General features: G+C 34.8%; 1 protein-coding gene across 5 annotated transcripts in view; it reads left to right on the top strand.

Moving 5' to 3' along the window:
• Positions 1–15,193, top strand: part of WASHC4 (WASH complex subunit 4) — a 61,430-nt gene extending 46,237 nt beyond the window's left edge. The window contains 7 exon segments of one of the 5 annotated variants that reach the window (NM_001372246.1): positions 2,788–2,854; positions 3,305–3,391; positions 6,078–6,225; positions 8,815–8,911; positions 10,167–10,363; positions 10,692–10,791; positions 12,923–15,135. In NM_001372246.1, the coding sequence (NP_001359175.1) occupies positions 2,788–2,854; positions 3,305–3,391; positions 6,078–6,225; positions 8,815–8,911; positions 10,167–10,363; positions 10,692–10,791; positions 12,923–12,990 (764 nt within the window). In that variant the 3' untranslated portion in view covers positions 12,991–15,135. 5 annotated transcript variants of the gene reach the window in all.
• The last annotated feature ends 295 nt before the right edge of the window (positions 15,194–15,488 follow it).

A 15,488-nucleotide genomic window follows, 5' to 3' on the forward strand; every position in this document is an offset into this window, starting at 1 on the left:
GAATATTATCCTTTTCATTTTAATCCATCGTTTTACTCTTTATTCTCTTCTTAGAAAATATAAATTCTTTTTTTTTTTTTTGAGACAGAGCCTTGCTCTGTCACCCAGGCTGGAGTGCAGTGGCACATTCTCAGCTCACTGCAACCTCTGCCTCCTGGGTTCAAGCGATTCTCCTGCCTCAGCCTCCTTAGTATATGGGACTTCAGGTGCATGCCACCACGTCCGGCCAAGTTTTGTATTTTTAGTAGAGGTAGGGTTTCACCATGTTGGCCAGGGTGGTCTCGATCTCCTGACCTCGTGATCCATCCGCTTCTGTGTCCCAAAGTGCTGGGATTACAGGCATGAGCCACTGTGCCCGGCCAATACAAATTCTTTACCTCTGCTTATAAAACACTGTAATGTGCTTTTGAGTCTGATAAATATCTTGAAAAAGGTGTAAAGAATCTGGGAGCAAAATGGAAAGCCTTTTTGACTAATAACTTGCCTGCTGAAATAATAATAATTAACATTTATTGAGCATTTACTGTGCCATGGCTATTCTTAGTGCTTTATATGTTTTAACTCATGTGAATCGTACCACAATATTTATGAAATACTACTTCCCTTCATTCACTGCACAGGTATTCATTCAGTACAACAAATGTTTCTAGGTGCTGGTGATATTTATGACAGTAAACAAAGTCTCTGTCCTTATTGAGCTTAATTTACCAGATGAGAAGACTGAGATACAGAGAGGTAACATAATATAATTTGTAGGTCTCTTAGCTAACATGTGGGAGACCAGATTTGAACCCAGGTGGCCTGGCTTCAGAGCTTTTACTCTTAATTGTCGCTCTGTACTAGGCTTTCCTATTTTGCTTCATCAGACTTTGCTCTGATGATTTGGAGGAAAACAAACTAGACATTTGACTTTTTAAAGATGCACATTAAAAAAATTTTAATGTCATCTCTCATATTGGGACAGGCCTTAAAATAGATTCAATGTTAACTGCTATGTAGGGTTGTTAAAAACATAAGATAAGATAATGTATGTAAAATGTATGTTACTCATGATTATGAAATGTTAACTCCTTTTTACATTTTCGTCTGTTCTTTCTTTCAAGTAATTTCAATAAAGTTCAATTATAAATTGAATTCCTACTATTCGCCAGGACATGTTGGCTCTAGGGATGGAGCAGTGAAGAAGACAAAGGCTGTACTCATGGATCTTGAACTCTAGGTGGGGGAAGATGCAGACAGAAAAATACATAGTATGTCAGTGAGAAGTACTGGGTAAGGAGATGTAAGGGGGCTGGGCAGTGCTAGTCAGTGATGTTCAGGGAAAACAGGAGGTGACATTTGAGCAGGGACCTAAATAAGGTTGGGGAGTAAGCCACGTGTATCTGGGGAAAGAGTCTACCAGACAGAGGCAACAGTAAGTGCAAAAGCCCTGATTCGTTTCACATTTTTGAGAAATAGGGGCTGGAATGGAGTAAGCAAAGATCTAAGTGGCAGGGCATGCTATCTGAACAGTAGCAAGGGGCAAGATCATGCAGGGCTGTTTTGACCACATAAAGAAATTGGATTTTATTCTGAGGTGGAAAGCCATTACAGCATTTTCAGAAAAAGCATGATATGGGGCCGGGCATGGTGGCTCACACCTGTAATCCCAGCACTTTGGGAGGCCGAGGTGGGTGGATCACCTCAGGTCAGGAGTTCGAGACCAGCCTGGCCAACATGGTGAAACCCCATCTCTACTAAAAATACAAAAATTAGCTGGGCATGGTGGCGGACGCCTGTGATCACAGCTACTTGGGAGACTGAGGCAGGAGAATCGCTTGAACTGCGGAGGCGGAGGTTGCAGTGAGCTGAGATCACACCACTGTACTCCATCCTGGGTGACAGAGTGAGACTCTGTCTCAAAAAAAAAGAAAAGGCACTACATGCTCCAACTTAGTTTTTAAAAATTCACTAGTGGCTCTGTAGATATTATACAACACTGGGGAATGTGGCAGGATGCTAAAGGTGAAAGTAGGGAAATCAGGAGGCCATTGCATATTGCAGTGCTCCAGCCAAGAGCTGGTGATGGATTGGATAGCAGGATATCTTTGAAGAGGTGAATGAAAAGTGGGTGGATTCTGGCTACATTTTCAAGGCAAAGTCAACATAATTTGCCCGATCATTTTGATTGTAAAATGTGAGAGAAAGGAGCCAGGGATGACTTTAAGACATTTGGCTTGAGCAACTGAAAGGATAGGATTGCCAGTTTCTGAGATAGGCAAAATTGGGGATAAAGATCCTGAGATTGAGTTGGACATATTAAATATAAAATTCTTATTAAACATAAAAGTGTAGGCATTGGATAAAAAAACCTAGAGTTCAGAGGAGGAGTCCAGGCCAGAGATATAAATTTGGGAGGCATCAAATAAAGATTTCTTGATATCACTTCCAATTGTGTGTGTGTGGGAGATTGAATCTCAATGTGAGAGGAGAAATTATTGATATTATAATTTTAAGCTTGACCATTTTAATGTAGTCAGCATTTAATGATTTTAGTTTATCAAATGAAAATAACATTTATTTTTAAATATTTAATATAGTTGTATATAAGTATGTATGTTTATATTTTAAGTGTAGAAATATGTAACAGTTTTACTTTTTATGGAACGAGAACTGAAGTAAAACATAGCAAAATATTTTGGTTCTTAGGAGTGGAAACCTTGTAATTTACTACTGTATATAACTATATTCCTATTAGAGTTTAGAGTTATTTATATAAATATCTGATTTTTTTGTGTGGTTTTTAAGGTAATGCTATGGGCTATGTACGAATGATAAGATCTGGTGGTCTTCATTGTAGCAGCAATGCCATTAGGTATGGATGCAAACATCATTTTTGCCTTGTTTATGCCATTTTAAAAATTATGTCCATTAAATATATGTTACAAGTGATATTGTAGATAAGGTGTTTGTTCTTGATATATTTTGAGATAAAATATGGAAGAAAACTATTAATTCTACTAGATTTTTCTCAAATTTTAAGACTGCAGCAGACTTCTGAAAATATTTCTCTTAAGGTTATAGTTAATTTATCAATATGGTTTATGAATGCATGTAAAGATTACATGATTTTAAGGATTAAAATATTCATATCTAAAATTCAATTTGGAACTAAAGTGGTGATATGAATAATATTACTGAAATGCACAGTTGTTTCCCAATACACAGTTGAAAATTTTAGAGTCCTGCAGTACCACTTTCATATCTGTGTCAATTGCACATATTTTACTTGACCTAATAAATGCCTTCCCAAATTCTTATGTAGATTTGTTCCTGATCTTGAAGATATTGTAAATTTTGAAGAACTAGTAAAAGAAGAAGGTCTTGCAGAAGAAACGTTAAAAGCAGCAAGGTAATCTAAATTTGGAGATATAAAAAAGTGTGTTTATAAAAAACATTCTGAAGAGAAGACTAGAGAGTAATATGTAATTTATATGCCACTGTTTTTATTATACAAAATTATGGTCTCAGTTTATGAAGTATAATTTTTAAGACCAGTATTCTAAGACCTTTCCAGCTTCTAGAACATGCTGTCCAGTATTTCAGCCACTAGCCACACGTGGCTCTTGAGCACCTAAAATTTGGATGGTCCACATTGAGATGTGTTCAAGTATAAAGTACATAACTAACCTTGAAGATTTAGTATAAAAGGAGGAATGCCAAATACCTCAATCATAAAATTCATTTCACCTATTTTCTTTTTACTTTTTAAAATATTTCTCTTCACCAACAGTGTTCTAGAATGCCAGTCCTTTCTTGTATGTGATCTATAGCAGCACTGTAGCCACTACCATATATGGCCGGTAAACACTTAAAATATGGCAAATGCGACTGGGGAATTGAAGTGTAAATTTTATCTTAATTTAAATTTAAATAGCTAATGTCTATCTTATTGAACAGTGCAGGACTTGAGTCAGTTGTGATTTTGTAACGTAAAATGAGAGGCACACAGAATTGCTAAGAATATGTTTAGAAAACTGTATGTTTTATTCACACTTAGAGCAGGTTATTGAATCAGGCATGAAGGGGCACCCCTGGGCAAAGGGGAGATAATTTGATCGAAAAGAATAATGATAGATAAAAATCTATTGAATAAAAAAAAAATCAGTGAGTCATAATGATAAGAAGGGTTATCATAAGAAGATCATAATGATAAGAGAATGAAAGTCATTTCTTTATGGAGGAATGCTTGTTAAATTTAGGGGGGAAATTGTAACCATCACTGTAATACTTGAAATCAAGCAAGAATCCCCAATGGTTTCTAAAACATTAGGTGAAAAGTTTTTAGAGAACAGAGGATTCATTCAGTAATTCATCCCATAAAATTGCTTATTAATTACAAAGGAGAAAACTGCCTTTACGGTGGAGAAATATATTCCACCTTGGCCAAGTGATCAAACTTAGCATCACCAGTAATGGGGCAGACAGATGTTATGTGGCCTCTTGATGCAATGTAATGGCAAGTACCTAGTTTGTGTTCTTGCCAGAAATGTTTATCCTGAATTTATCAGGAGGAAATGTCCTAAAAAATTTAGAATGAGAGCATTTTATGAAACACTTGGCCTGGACAAAAAATACAAGGAGATTGTTCTAGATTAGGAGAATAAAGAGACCTGATAATCACATGTAATGGGTGATACTTAATCATATCCTAGATAAGGAAAGAAACAGCTGTAAAGGACATTTGAGGAATAATTGGGGGAGATTTGAACATGGATTGTATATTAGTTAATACTGTATTTTATTCTTGGGTATAACAGTGTTTTGTGGCTTTGTAGAAAAATGTTTTCATTCTTAATAGATTCATGCTAAAGCATTAATGGGCTAAGTGATAAAAGGTCCACAACTTTCAAGTGTTTCAGAAAAATAGAGAAAACAGTTGTGTCAAAATGTTAACAAGTGGTGAATCTAGTTGAAGGGTATACAGGTGTTCATTATACTATATTTTAACTTTTTGATAGGCTTGAAATTTTAAAAAATAAAAAAGTATATGGGAAAATGCATGCATTTCTGTGAGAATAAGGCCCCAGCACAGAAGCTTTGCTCTGGAATAGTCTGTTAGATAGCTTAGCTCTTTGCCAGATTACATAAGCCATTTACAAAGTTAAGCCATTTGAAGTCATGTGCCTGAAAATGGTTTAAATAGTTTGTGATGTGTGTCTCAAAGGAAAGGATCAGACCTTTACCTTATGTTAAATGATGCCATTCACTTCAAAACTGTTGACCATTTAAAAAATATTTTGAAGCAGTGTGAGGAAATCAGAGAGTAGGATATTGTCTTATAAGATCTCTAGGGTAAAGCTGACTGCTAGTTGCAAGATCCAGATTGGTGCAAGGGAGTGGTTGATTGAAGTCAAGGAAATGTAAGGTCATGATAATGAATAGATTATCTGCATAGACAGTGGAGAACTGGAGCTGGCATCCTAATCCTGCGTAATTGTAGGACAGTGGTTAGAAGGTTAGTAGATGTCTGCTGTTAAGAAGTAGTTGAGTATTTGGGTAGTTAGATATAGTTGGATTATGTGAGTCACAAAGAAAGATTTCTTCCTTACAGTGGTAGAGGAATAATAATTGAAAGTGGTAGTAGCTGTACATGAGGGATGCAGGAAGGGATGCAGGAGAAAAAGCAGCTGATGTTTTTGAAGGTTGAGAGGGAAACTGAGTTCTTGAAAAAAGAGCCAGGTTTATGTTGAGGTAAGGGGATGTAGGAGAAACGTTAGAGATTTAAGGGGAAGAGGAAATATTTACAATGAAGAGGAGTTCTACAGGCCTCACTGTGGGAAGAAGAAATACAGAACTATTATTTTAAGTCCCAAGATGTTCTAAATAGTCTATTTTTGGGACTAAATTTACTAATATTGATCAGTTTTCTGTCCATAAGAAAATGAGTTTATTCTGAACTCCAAGAAAATTTTCTTAGAAGTGTCTTATAGTGTTTCCTGCTTTTCGAGTGTTCTTATCTAAACTATTGAGAGATGGATTTTTTTCAAAGCCACGCTTCTTTTGAGAAAGGAACCAAATAATTTTTTGCTTTTTAGGCATTTGGATTCAGTCCTCAGTGATCACACACGAAATTCTGCCGAAGGCACAGAATATTTCAAAATGCTTGTAGACGTTTTTGCTCCAGAATTTCGAAGGCCAAAGAATATACATCTCCGAAATTTCTATATAATTGTTCCCCCTCTGGTGAGTATTTCCAGAACCTAAAATGAATTTTTTTTAAAAAGAGTATGAACGAATAGATCTGGTTTCTTTGTAACACGAAGTGCATACAGACTACACTGTTAATTTCCTGGTTGCATATAAAACTAAATGTGATCTCAGTGAATGTGACATTGAATTTTTACTTGTTAGCTATGCTGAAGGACACTTACTTATCGTTAGGTTTTTTTTTTTTCTTCTGAGTTGGGGTCTTGCCCTGTCACCCAGGCTGGAGTGCAGTGGTGTGATCATGGCTTACTCAGGCTTGACCTCCTGGGCTCAAGCCAGCCTCCTGCCTCAGCCTCCCTAGTAGCTGGGACTACAGGTGTGCACCACCATGCCTAATTTTTGTAATTTGTTTTCTTTTTTAAGATACGGGGTCTCACTGTGTAGCCTAAGCTGGTCTTGAACTCCTGGGCTCAAGCAGTCCTCTTGCCTCAGCCTCCCAAAGTGCTGAGATTACAGGCATGAGCCACCATGTATGGCCTAAGATAGATTCTTATTTTTTTAAATAATTACTGGAGAAATTTGAGTGTTTTTTAAGTTATATGAGTATATGCCATAGAATCTTTGGGCAGAATTATTAATATATCATTTTAAGTGCTTAATGTAGAATAACTTTAGTTATTATAGTTTTTCTAACACATTTCTTAAAGCATATTGTTTCAAGATAACTTCTTTCTATTCAGTAGTAAATACTAACATCTAGACTAAATTTTTAATGCTTCTTAGAGTATATAATGTGTTCTTGCTCTAACTCTATAGTTGCTATCTAAAAATAGTTCAAGTTGTCAAAAATTGCATTATAAAAACAGCTGTTCCATTAGGGAAAATGGAGTTAAGAGTTTTTGAGAGGTATATATTAGTAATAAGAGTTGTTTTTGCCTAAAGGTTCCTATAAGGTTTAAAAAAAATTGTTAAGTAGGTAGCTTTAAAATCTAAATATCACCCAGCAGATGAAGCTCTTTATTATATTTAATTTTGATCAAGAATAGTGACTTTTCATATTGCTGCCCAAGTTGTTAACACTTCTTACATATTAAAACCATTATTACCTATTGAAAGTAGCTAATAGCCTATAACAGCTTTTTTCCATGAATTTTGTTTCTTTTATACATTTGTTAATTTTCTATCATAATTGTATTTTAGCTATGATATAGCAAAAAATGTTCATATTCATCTGGTAAGAATCTTTTCATCTTAAGATAGTGTCAAACTGGAGGGAGGGTGTCTTATTTGGTAATACTATAGTTAACTTGGGGTGAGTTCTCACCATATTTTTTTAATTTGAAGGGCAATGTACTCAAACCATTGTAGACAGCAGTTAACCCATTGGTAAGCTTAGGAAAAAGTCTGGAGTTTTACAAGGCAGTTGTCAGAATTCGCTTAGTGATGGAGAAAACAAAGTGGATTAAGAGCACTACAAAGAAATATAGAATACTGTTCTTGTACTTGAGTTTGTAGTGTAGTTCCAGAAAAAAGACAAGCATAAATGAGATTTCTAAAAAAGATTGAATTAATAATTGATAAAAAGTTCACAAACAGGTGATTAATTGCTGAATAAGTTTCACAGTCAAAAAAATGAAACTTGGTTTTGTTTCCAGTGTAGGCTATTATAGTACTTAGCACACTGTATATCATAATTAGTTTTTAAACACTTCTGCATTTACTCTTCTAGAGCTGTGCTATCCATGTATAGTCACGTGTGGCTACTTAAGTTAATTAACATTTCATAAAATTAAAATCATAAGGCAGGGTGAAAAAAATGAAAATACCTTTTTAGAAATTAAAAATTCAGCTTGTCAGTCACACTAGCCTCATTTCAAGTGCTCAGTGGCTGCTTGTGATTAGTGGCTTACTGTATGTACTGGATGGTGCACATACACATTTCTGTCCCTGCCAACATTGTCGCTCTAGACTGTGAGCTCTAGATAGTAATCATTTGTTTAATCATAAGTACTTAATAATGCCTGGTATATTGTAAGCTTCAGTAAATCTTTGTTGAATAAAAGATATGATTAGATAAGGCATTTTGGAAGAGCTGAATTTTCAAGAGACGTACTGTTTTGAGGATTCACACTGAAGAACATGAGAAGAAATAGTATTTTCGAATGAATTAGGTAGGTGTAAGTAAGGACTGTCTTGCATATGTTTTTAAGAGTACTTGTGCTTTGAAATAAAGCAGGCCTACTTTGCTAACTCCAGCGTTCACTTAATATATAACTTTGGGTGAGATAATAAATCTCCCAAGCCTCGGTGTCCTTCTCTGTAAAATGTGCATAATATTTTATAATGAGATATACAAGGCACTGTTCTTGGGCTAAGTAGTGACTGAGGGAGTGTCCATATTTAAAGGACTTGGAAAGGAAAGCCATGAAGATACACTTGTATAGATTGTATCTTCACCAAGAGGGTACCTAAGGCAAATGTTTCAGATGAAAAGGGCAGGAACCTAGATTCTATTCTATTCTATTTATAGTGATTCTATTTATAATTTTTAAAATGTCTGTTTTAGGAATTCGGAAGATTTTCTTAGCAAAATTGTTTTTCTAACATCTTGTTACATCTTTTTAGACCCTCAACTTTGTAGAGCATTCCATTAGTTGCAAGGAAAAATTGAATAAAAAAAATAAAATTGGAGCTGCCTTTACTGATGATGGCTTTGCCATGGGTAAGCTTAATGGAATTGTTTTTCCATTAATTTTATATTGACCTTGTAATGGATTCTTAGAAACATTTGCTTGAGAATAGGTCTATATGTTCTTTATAGATTTTTCTTTTTTTTTTTTTTTTTTTTTGAGACAGAGTCTCACTCTGTCGCCCAGGCTGGAGTGCAGTGGCACGATCACTGCAAGCTCCGCCTCCCGGGTTCACACCATTCTCCTACCTCAGCCTCCCGAGTAGCTGGGACTACAGGCACCCGCCGCCACACCCAGCTAATTTTTTTTGCATTTTTAGTAGAGACGGTGTTTCACTGTGTTAGCCAGGATGGTCTCGATCTCCTGACCTCGTGATCCGCCCGCCTCAGCCTCCCAAAGTGCTGGGATTACAGGCATGAGCCACCGTGCCCGGCCTATAGATTTGTTTTTCATGAGTGTTGTTTACTGTGTTTTTAGCTGGGATACATGATTGATAATACTTGTTTTCTATAGTTTATAACTTATTTAATGCCTTCTTAGTATTGCTAATCACTTGTCTACTTTGGCCTAATATTTAGGCTTTGTTTTGTTGGGGTTGTACAGTTTTAACGTCTTATATTTAGTTTCTCTGGTTTCCTTGTAGCTTCCTCAATTGCCATCTTTTTAGCAGTCGAAGTGTTTTTTTCCTTTCTTTTTGAGGCAGGATCTTGCTCTGTCAGCCAGGCTGGAGTGCAGTGGTGCAATCATGGTTCACTGCAGCCTCGACCTCCTGGACCCAAGTGATCCTCCCACCTCAGTCTCCCGAGTAGCTGGGACTACAGGCATGCATCACCACATCTGGCTAATTAAAAAAAATTTTTGTTTTTTTTAGAGACAGGAGTCTCACTATGTTGTCCAGGTTGGTTGGTCTTGAACTCCTGGGCTCAAGAGGTCCTCTAGGCTCAGCCTACCAAAGTATTGGGATTATAGGTACAAGTCATGGAAAGTTTTATTCTTTACCCTTACAGCTATATCATTTCTCCTGGTGATTTATATGGCCGTGTTATTTATTTTCTTCTTAATTGACTTGTCTTTAGTTATACTTCTACATTGTTTTTAAAGGAGGAATTAAGCCATTTTGTTAAACCTGTCATTCATTTATCTGTAAAATGTAACTTGAAAGGGGACAAACTTAAAATGCTAGGAATTATTATTCAGAATGCTTAGTGTTAGGAATTATTGGTGAAGGAGTAGAATACCACTTCTGTACTCACTGTAATTTAACCTTAGTTTTGCTGATGCCTGCAGGTGTGGCTTACATTCTAAAGCTTTTGGATCAGTACCGAGAGTTTGACTCACTTCACTGGTTCCAGTCTGTTAGAGAGAAATACCTGAAGGAGATAAGAGCAGTTGCTAAGCAACAGAATGTGCAGTCGGCCAGTCAAGATGAAAAACTCTTACAAACCATGAATCTCACTCAGAAGCGACTAGATGTCTATCTACAGGTAGAGGAGCCTAAGAGTCACATCTGCTTTGACTTACCATTTGATATTCATGACTTCTTAATGTCTGAAAAGCAGAAGCCATATAGAAACTCCCATTTTCACAAGTGAGATGAATAGTGGCAAAAAGATTATATTTTAAAATGAGTGCTATTTGGAAGCCATTTGACTCAGATCTTAAAAATGGGCGGGTTACTTATTTCAGTTTCTGTATTTATGATTTCCACTAGAGCTTTTAAAAACAATAATAGGCATAAAAATGCATATATTTTTGGTATTTTGCCATAATAAGTATTTTTGGTTTTTATTTCAAATTTTTAAATTTACTTAGGAATTTGAATTGCTGTATTTCTCACTGAGCAGTGCAAGAATTTTCTTCAGAGCAGACAAGACTGCGGCTGAAGAAAACCAAGAAAAGAAAGAGAAGGAAGGTCAGTGAGTGGTTTAAATTTGGAAAGACCAATAAATGTCTTTAGTAATAGACAGTAATGCACCATTTTATCTGGTCAGACATCTAGCTTCTTTGTCCTTTTGGAAAATAACACAGACCTAGCATTAAGTCTTTTAAAAAAAGTAAAGCCTATATAGATCTTGTGTGAAATTGAAAAGGAATTTATGTAGTTTATGCATTTCACACTTGGTAACCCTTTAAAACCTTGTTCAGGATCATCTGCTTTTAATTTAAATACACTTTTCACAAGTTTGGTTTTTCTTTCATGGCTCAAACTATTAGATTTGAAGGAACAAATTAGAGGAGGACAGCTAAATGTTGCTGAAGGCAGAGTTGCTGATGACTAGATGTTGACTGAATGAGATGGGACAGAGGATTAAAGAACTATAAAATCATAGGGGCTATTTAGTTGTAGTAAATAGCATCCTGCCTTCTTTCATAGTCAGGCCCTGGAGACTCAGGCAATATAGCCATAATAACCGATAGTGATTTCAATGAACTTCAGTCATTAAGGAAAGGATTCTGTCCATTGTATTCTATGTAGGATGGTGGAAAGGAATCCATACTTTTTAAGGCGTAAGAGCATTGTTCAGTGTTTCATATTTAATGTCCCCATGATATATTTCTCTCAGATTTGAAATTTAGGAATAATCATCTTCTCTGAGGAACGGGTGTTTCCCTTTTCCTGTCATGGAAATTATATAGCATACATTTCTCTTTGCTTGGAAGATCAAAACTAGATACAGCGACTAGTTGACCCTTATAATTTTCATGTTTACTAGTCTCCTTTTTGTCTTACTTGTGCTTCATGAAGTTTTCATAAATCAAGATATAAAGCTCTTCACAAAACAAGATGTTTTTGTTAATCTTATTTTATGTTAATTTTTAAAATACACCTTTTTTCTTTATGTAGAGTAGAGGTGACTCATTTGGGTAGACCACTTACATGAACTACCTTATTTCTTGACATTGTTGCATAAATTAAATATTACTAATATTACTTATTAATTAGGTGCATATCCAGGTGTTTTTTGAATCTAGACTAAATAAACATGCTTGAAAAAATTGTTTCAGCTTATTAATCTGGAAGATACTCAATATTAAATGAAAATTTACACATACTACATTTGTGTTCATTTTCAAGGATAAATTAGCAAAGCCATTTGGAAGAATTTGAATCAATATAATCTAAATTATGAAGAAACTCAGTGATTGCCTCAGCTCTGCTCATGTGTTTCATGATGCCAGAACCTTTTCCCCAGCCCAGGTGACTGGGAAAACTCTGCGGGGTGATTGGACATTTGCTTTCAGGCTAAAGCATTAAAACAAAACAAACAACCCTTCAGTCTCATGGCAGTGGGATTCCTTGCTTTGGCCTATTCCTCTTAAGGAACTCTCCAGGGTTGCAGTTGTTATATTATCACTCACATCACTGTTCTAAGACTGTTTCAGCTAAAGATTGCTCAGAGATATAGTCAGAGTTTCTGAATACATTAGTCAAATAGTCTTTGTCTGTTAATGAAATATGCACATATGACATTTTGCACAAAAAGCCAGGAATTCATTCTGTCAAAAACAGTGAAAAGCTGCTTCATTTAAAATTATTTTAAGAAATAATATAATATATATTACATATAATTTATTATAATAAGTTATAAATACAAATGGAAAGTTATTCATTCTGGACAGTTTTGATATGTGAGTTTGCAGCCATGTTCCTACCAGGAATGACAATGTACTGTAATGATTCTTTCTTGGCCCAGCTGGAGGAACTGGCGTGAGGGGAGCGGGCCTTTCTTAGACCAGGAATATCAAGATTCCTCAGGACAAAGGAGCCCATGTGGTTTGAAGCCCCACCCCAATACAGTTCTGAGCTCCCTCAACTCCACCTTCATTAAAAACCAGTGGAAACAATTGCAGTGTTTAGCCTAGATTTTTAAAAATTTTAAAGTGTAAACAAGGTATAATTTGTGATGTTAGAGAAACATTTGATGGATGCAACTGTAATTTGAAGTTTGGCAATACAGCTCTTCTCAAATTTCTTTTACTTCTTAATTTATTGTATAAAAATGAACATAAGTATCCATTATTATTTTCACTCATGCTTTCAGAAGAAACTAAAACAAGCAACGGAGACCTGTCCAACAGCACTGTGTCTGCTGATCCTGTTGTGAAATGATACTGATGGTATTCACTGCACATACGATGAAATCGTCAGAATTGTTAAAACTTTTGCCAGTGGAATGGATATAAACTATTGATGAATTGTTTCCTGGGTCACATCTCTGGAAAATAGATGTTACAATTCTTAAAGGCAGTGCTATGAAGTGAAGTTCATTCTGTTTCCAAAGGCTCTACTTTCAAAGGTTAAGAATGAGATTTTAACATTGGATTTTTGCCTGGACTTGAGGGTAGAAGATGTTTCTATTTGAAGTGAAGTTATAAAAGGGCAAATCCAGATTCATAAACTATCACCTCGGATTTCTTGTAATCTACATATTTGTAATTTGTATTTGCATAGATCTTTGATCTATAGTTATCTCAAGTTATGGGAAATTCAATGCATATACTATATACAGCCAGTAAATACATGCTTAACAAAAGGAATGAGCCTGAAGTTCATAAAGAATACATATCAATATTCTTATAAAAGGAATATATGAAGATGGCTTTGATACTAGAAGTGAGGCACAAGTGTTCTGTGTACTCTCAGTGTACAGTATAACTGATGATCATTCTTTCATTGTTAATTTCATGTGACTCACAAGAGCTGCTGATGTCTTTGATGAGACATTTTATAACTAGTTTACATTGCTTTGAGAACATATAACCTCCAACAGCTGCTTTAAATTTAAGATTTACTTAATACTCAGAAAATTCAGATAAAGCCATAGAGTCCTGTTTGAAGCTTCACTTCTATTTTGGTTGAAGGCATGATGTATGATGTCAGAAAAAAAATTGAATGAATTATTCCTACATCCAAACTCAGGTTTCTTCTGCATTAGATTGAATTGAAATTTTGGTGATGGTTTGGGTAGACTTTTTTTTTATATCAAGTATAATTTAAAACATCAGATTAAATAATAATTACACTGTTCAGGCTTTTAAAAAAATACCACTGTGAGAATAAAGTGCTAGTAAGATACATCACTTACTGATTTTAAAAGCACAGAAAGATTTTGAGTAAATTTTGTGCCCAGCAAGCTGTTAGTTTTATTTTTGTAAAGGTATGTAAGTTATTAAATGGTTAATCGTGGCCTTTTAAAAATAAAGTGATACCTTTACAATGTAGACAAAAGTTTAAAACTTTCTAATACAAACACCATTTTGGGAAATGCTTGATTTTTTTCTATTGCATTTGTCTGCTAAACATTTCTTTGGATGAATCCTGCAAATACTTCTAACATTATTCTTTGATTCCAGCTTTTAGAATGGGTGTACAATGCCCTGTTTGTACTTACTGGTTAGGGTCAGGGTAACTTGCCAGCCCAAGATAAATACTTTAATTGTTAAAAGTCAGAAGAGACAGAATATGTAGGAAATGTTTTTTGTTTATTATGTAAACATGGCTTACAGAATTATGAACAGTGGATAGATTAAAGGCATTTAATATTTGTAATTCATAATAACTGTAGAAATGGCCCTAAAGCATGCTGCATAATAATTTATATTTTCATTATTATAAGTGTTTATATTAATGATCTTGCATTTGATTATATCAAATTCATCATTTCATAGCAACAGTATTATTTTCTCTGTTTTTTTTCTCTAACTTCTCTGAAATCATCTCCTATTAAGGGATAGAAATTGTTACTAGAAGAGAATCACATGTTCTCTGTTCATTATCCCTACACGTGTAAATTAATTATTTTATCAATACTAGATAGAGTTCACATGCTGACTCCCTGGATACCTACAGTTGAGAAGAAAATGACAGACAATTATTTTTCCTTTAGGTCAAAATAATGTCACTGCTATCTGGATAAATTATAAGTTCATATATTTGAAATAAGATCCTGGAAACAAGAATTTAAATGGTGTCAAACTGCAGAGCAACAGGGCTTCAGTATATTCACACCTAATAGGTTAATATGTATATTTGGATGATGATTTTTCTTGATAACATATTAACATTAATTTTATTTTTTCAGACATACTGTAATTTAAAAATTAATGTGAGCGTTTGTTTTAAGTTCACAGAAAACTTAATAATTCAAATTCTCAGGAATTAAGGACTCACCATAACATTGTCAGTTCTAATGAAATTTTGTAAAAGATGGCAAGTTTGTTACCTTACTTGAGTGGGGTTTTCCTCTTCCCCCAATTCTAAGAGAATATAATGTGTATAGTAAAACATTAATAAACATAATTTTGAAAATTTCCTTCCCCTGGACGTTTATGTTCAAAATTGAATGTCGTAAACCAGTAGTTCTTAATATTAACCTTTTTGGGGTCCCCCTTAATTGAATGAAATGAAATCTGTGGAATCATTTTTTTTTAAAATGCATGCACATAGGTAAAAATTTGAGGTTTAAAATTGGCTCCCGTCAATGTATTCCAGGTGAAAGAAAGGTGTTTTCTTTCCTTTACATTCTTGATCTTTCCAGAGCTTTTTTCCAATAAAAAGAACCAATATGAAGTTACTTTAAATCCTAATCCTGGAAAGGGATTATCAGT

The sequence above is a fragment of the Pongo abelii genome, chromosome 10 (genome assembly GCF_028885655.2).
Source record: "Pongo abelii isolate AG06213 chromosome 10, NHGRI_mPonAbe1-v2.0_pri, whole genome shotgun sequence".
NCBI lineage: Eukaryota > Metazoa > Chordata > Mammalia > Primates > Hominidae > Pongo > Pongo abelii.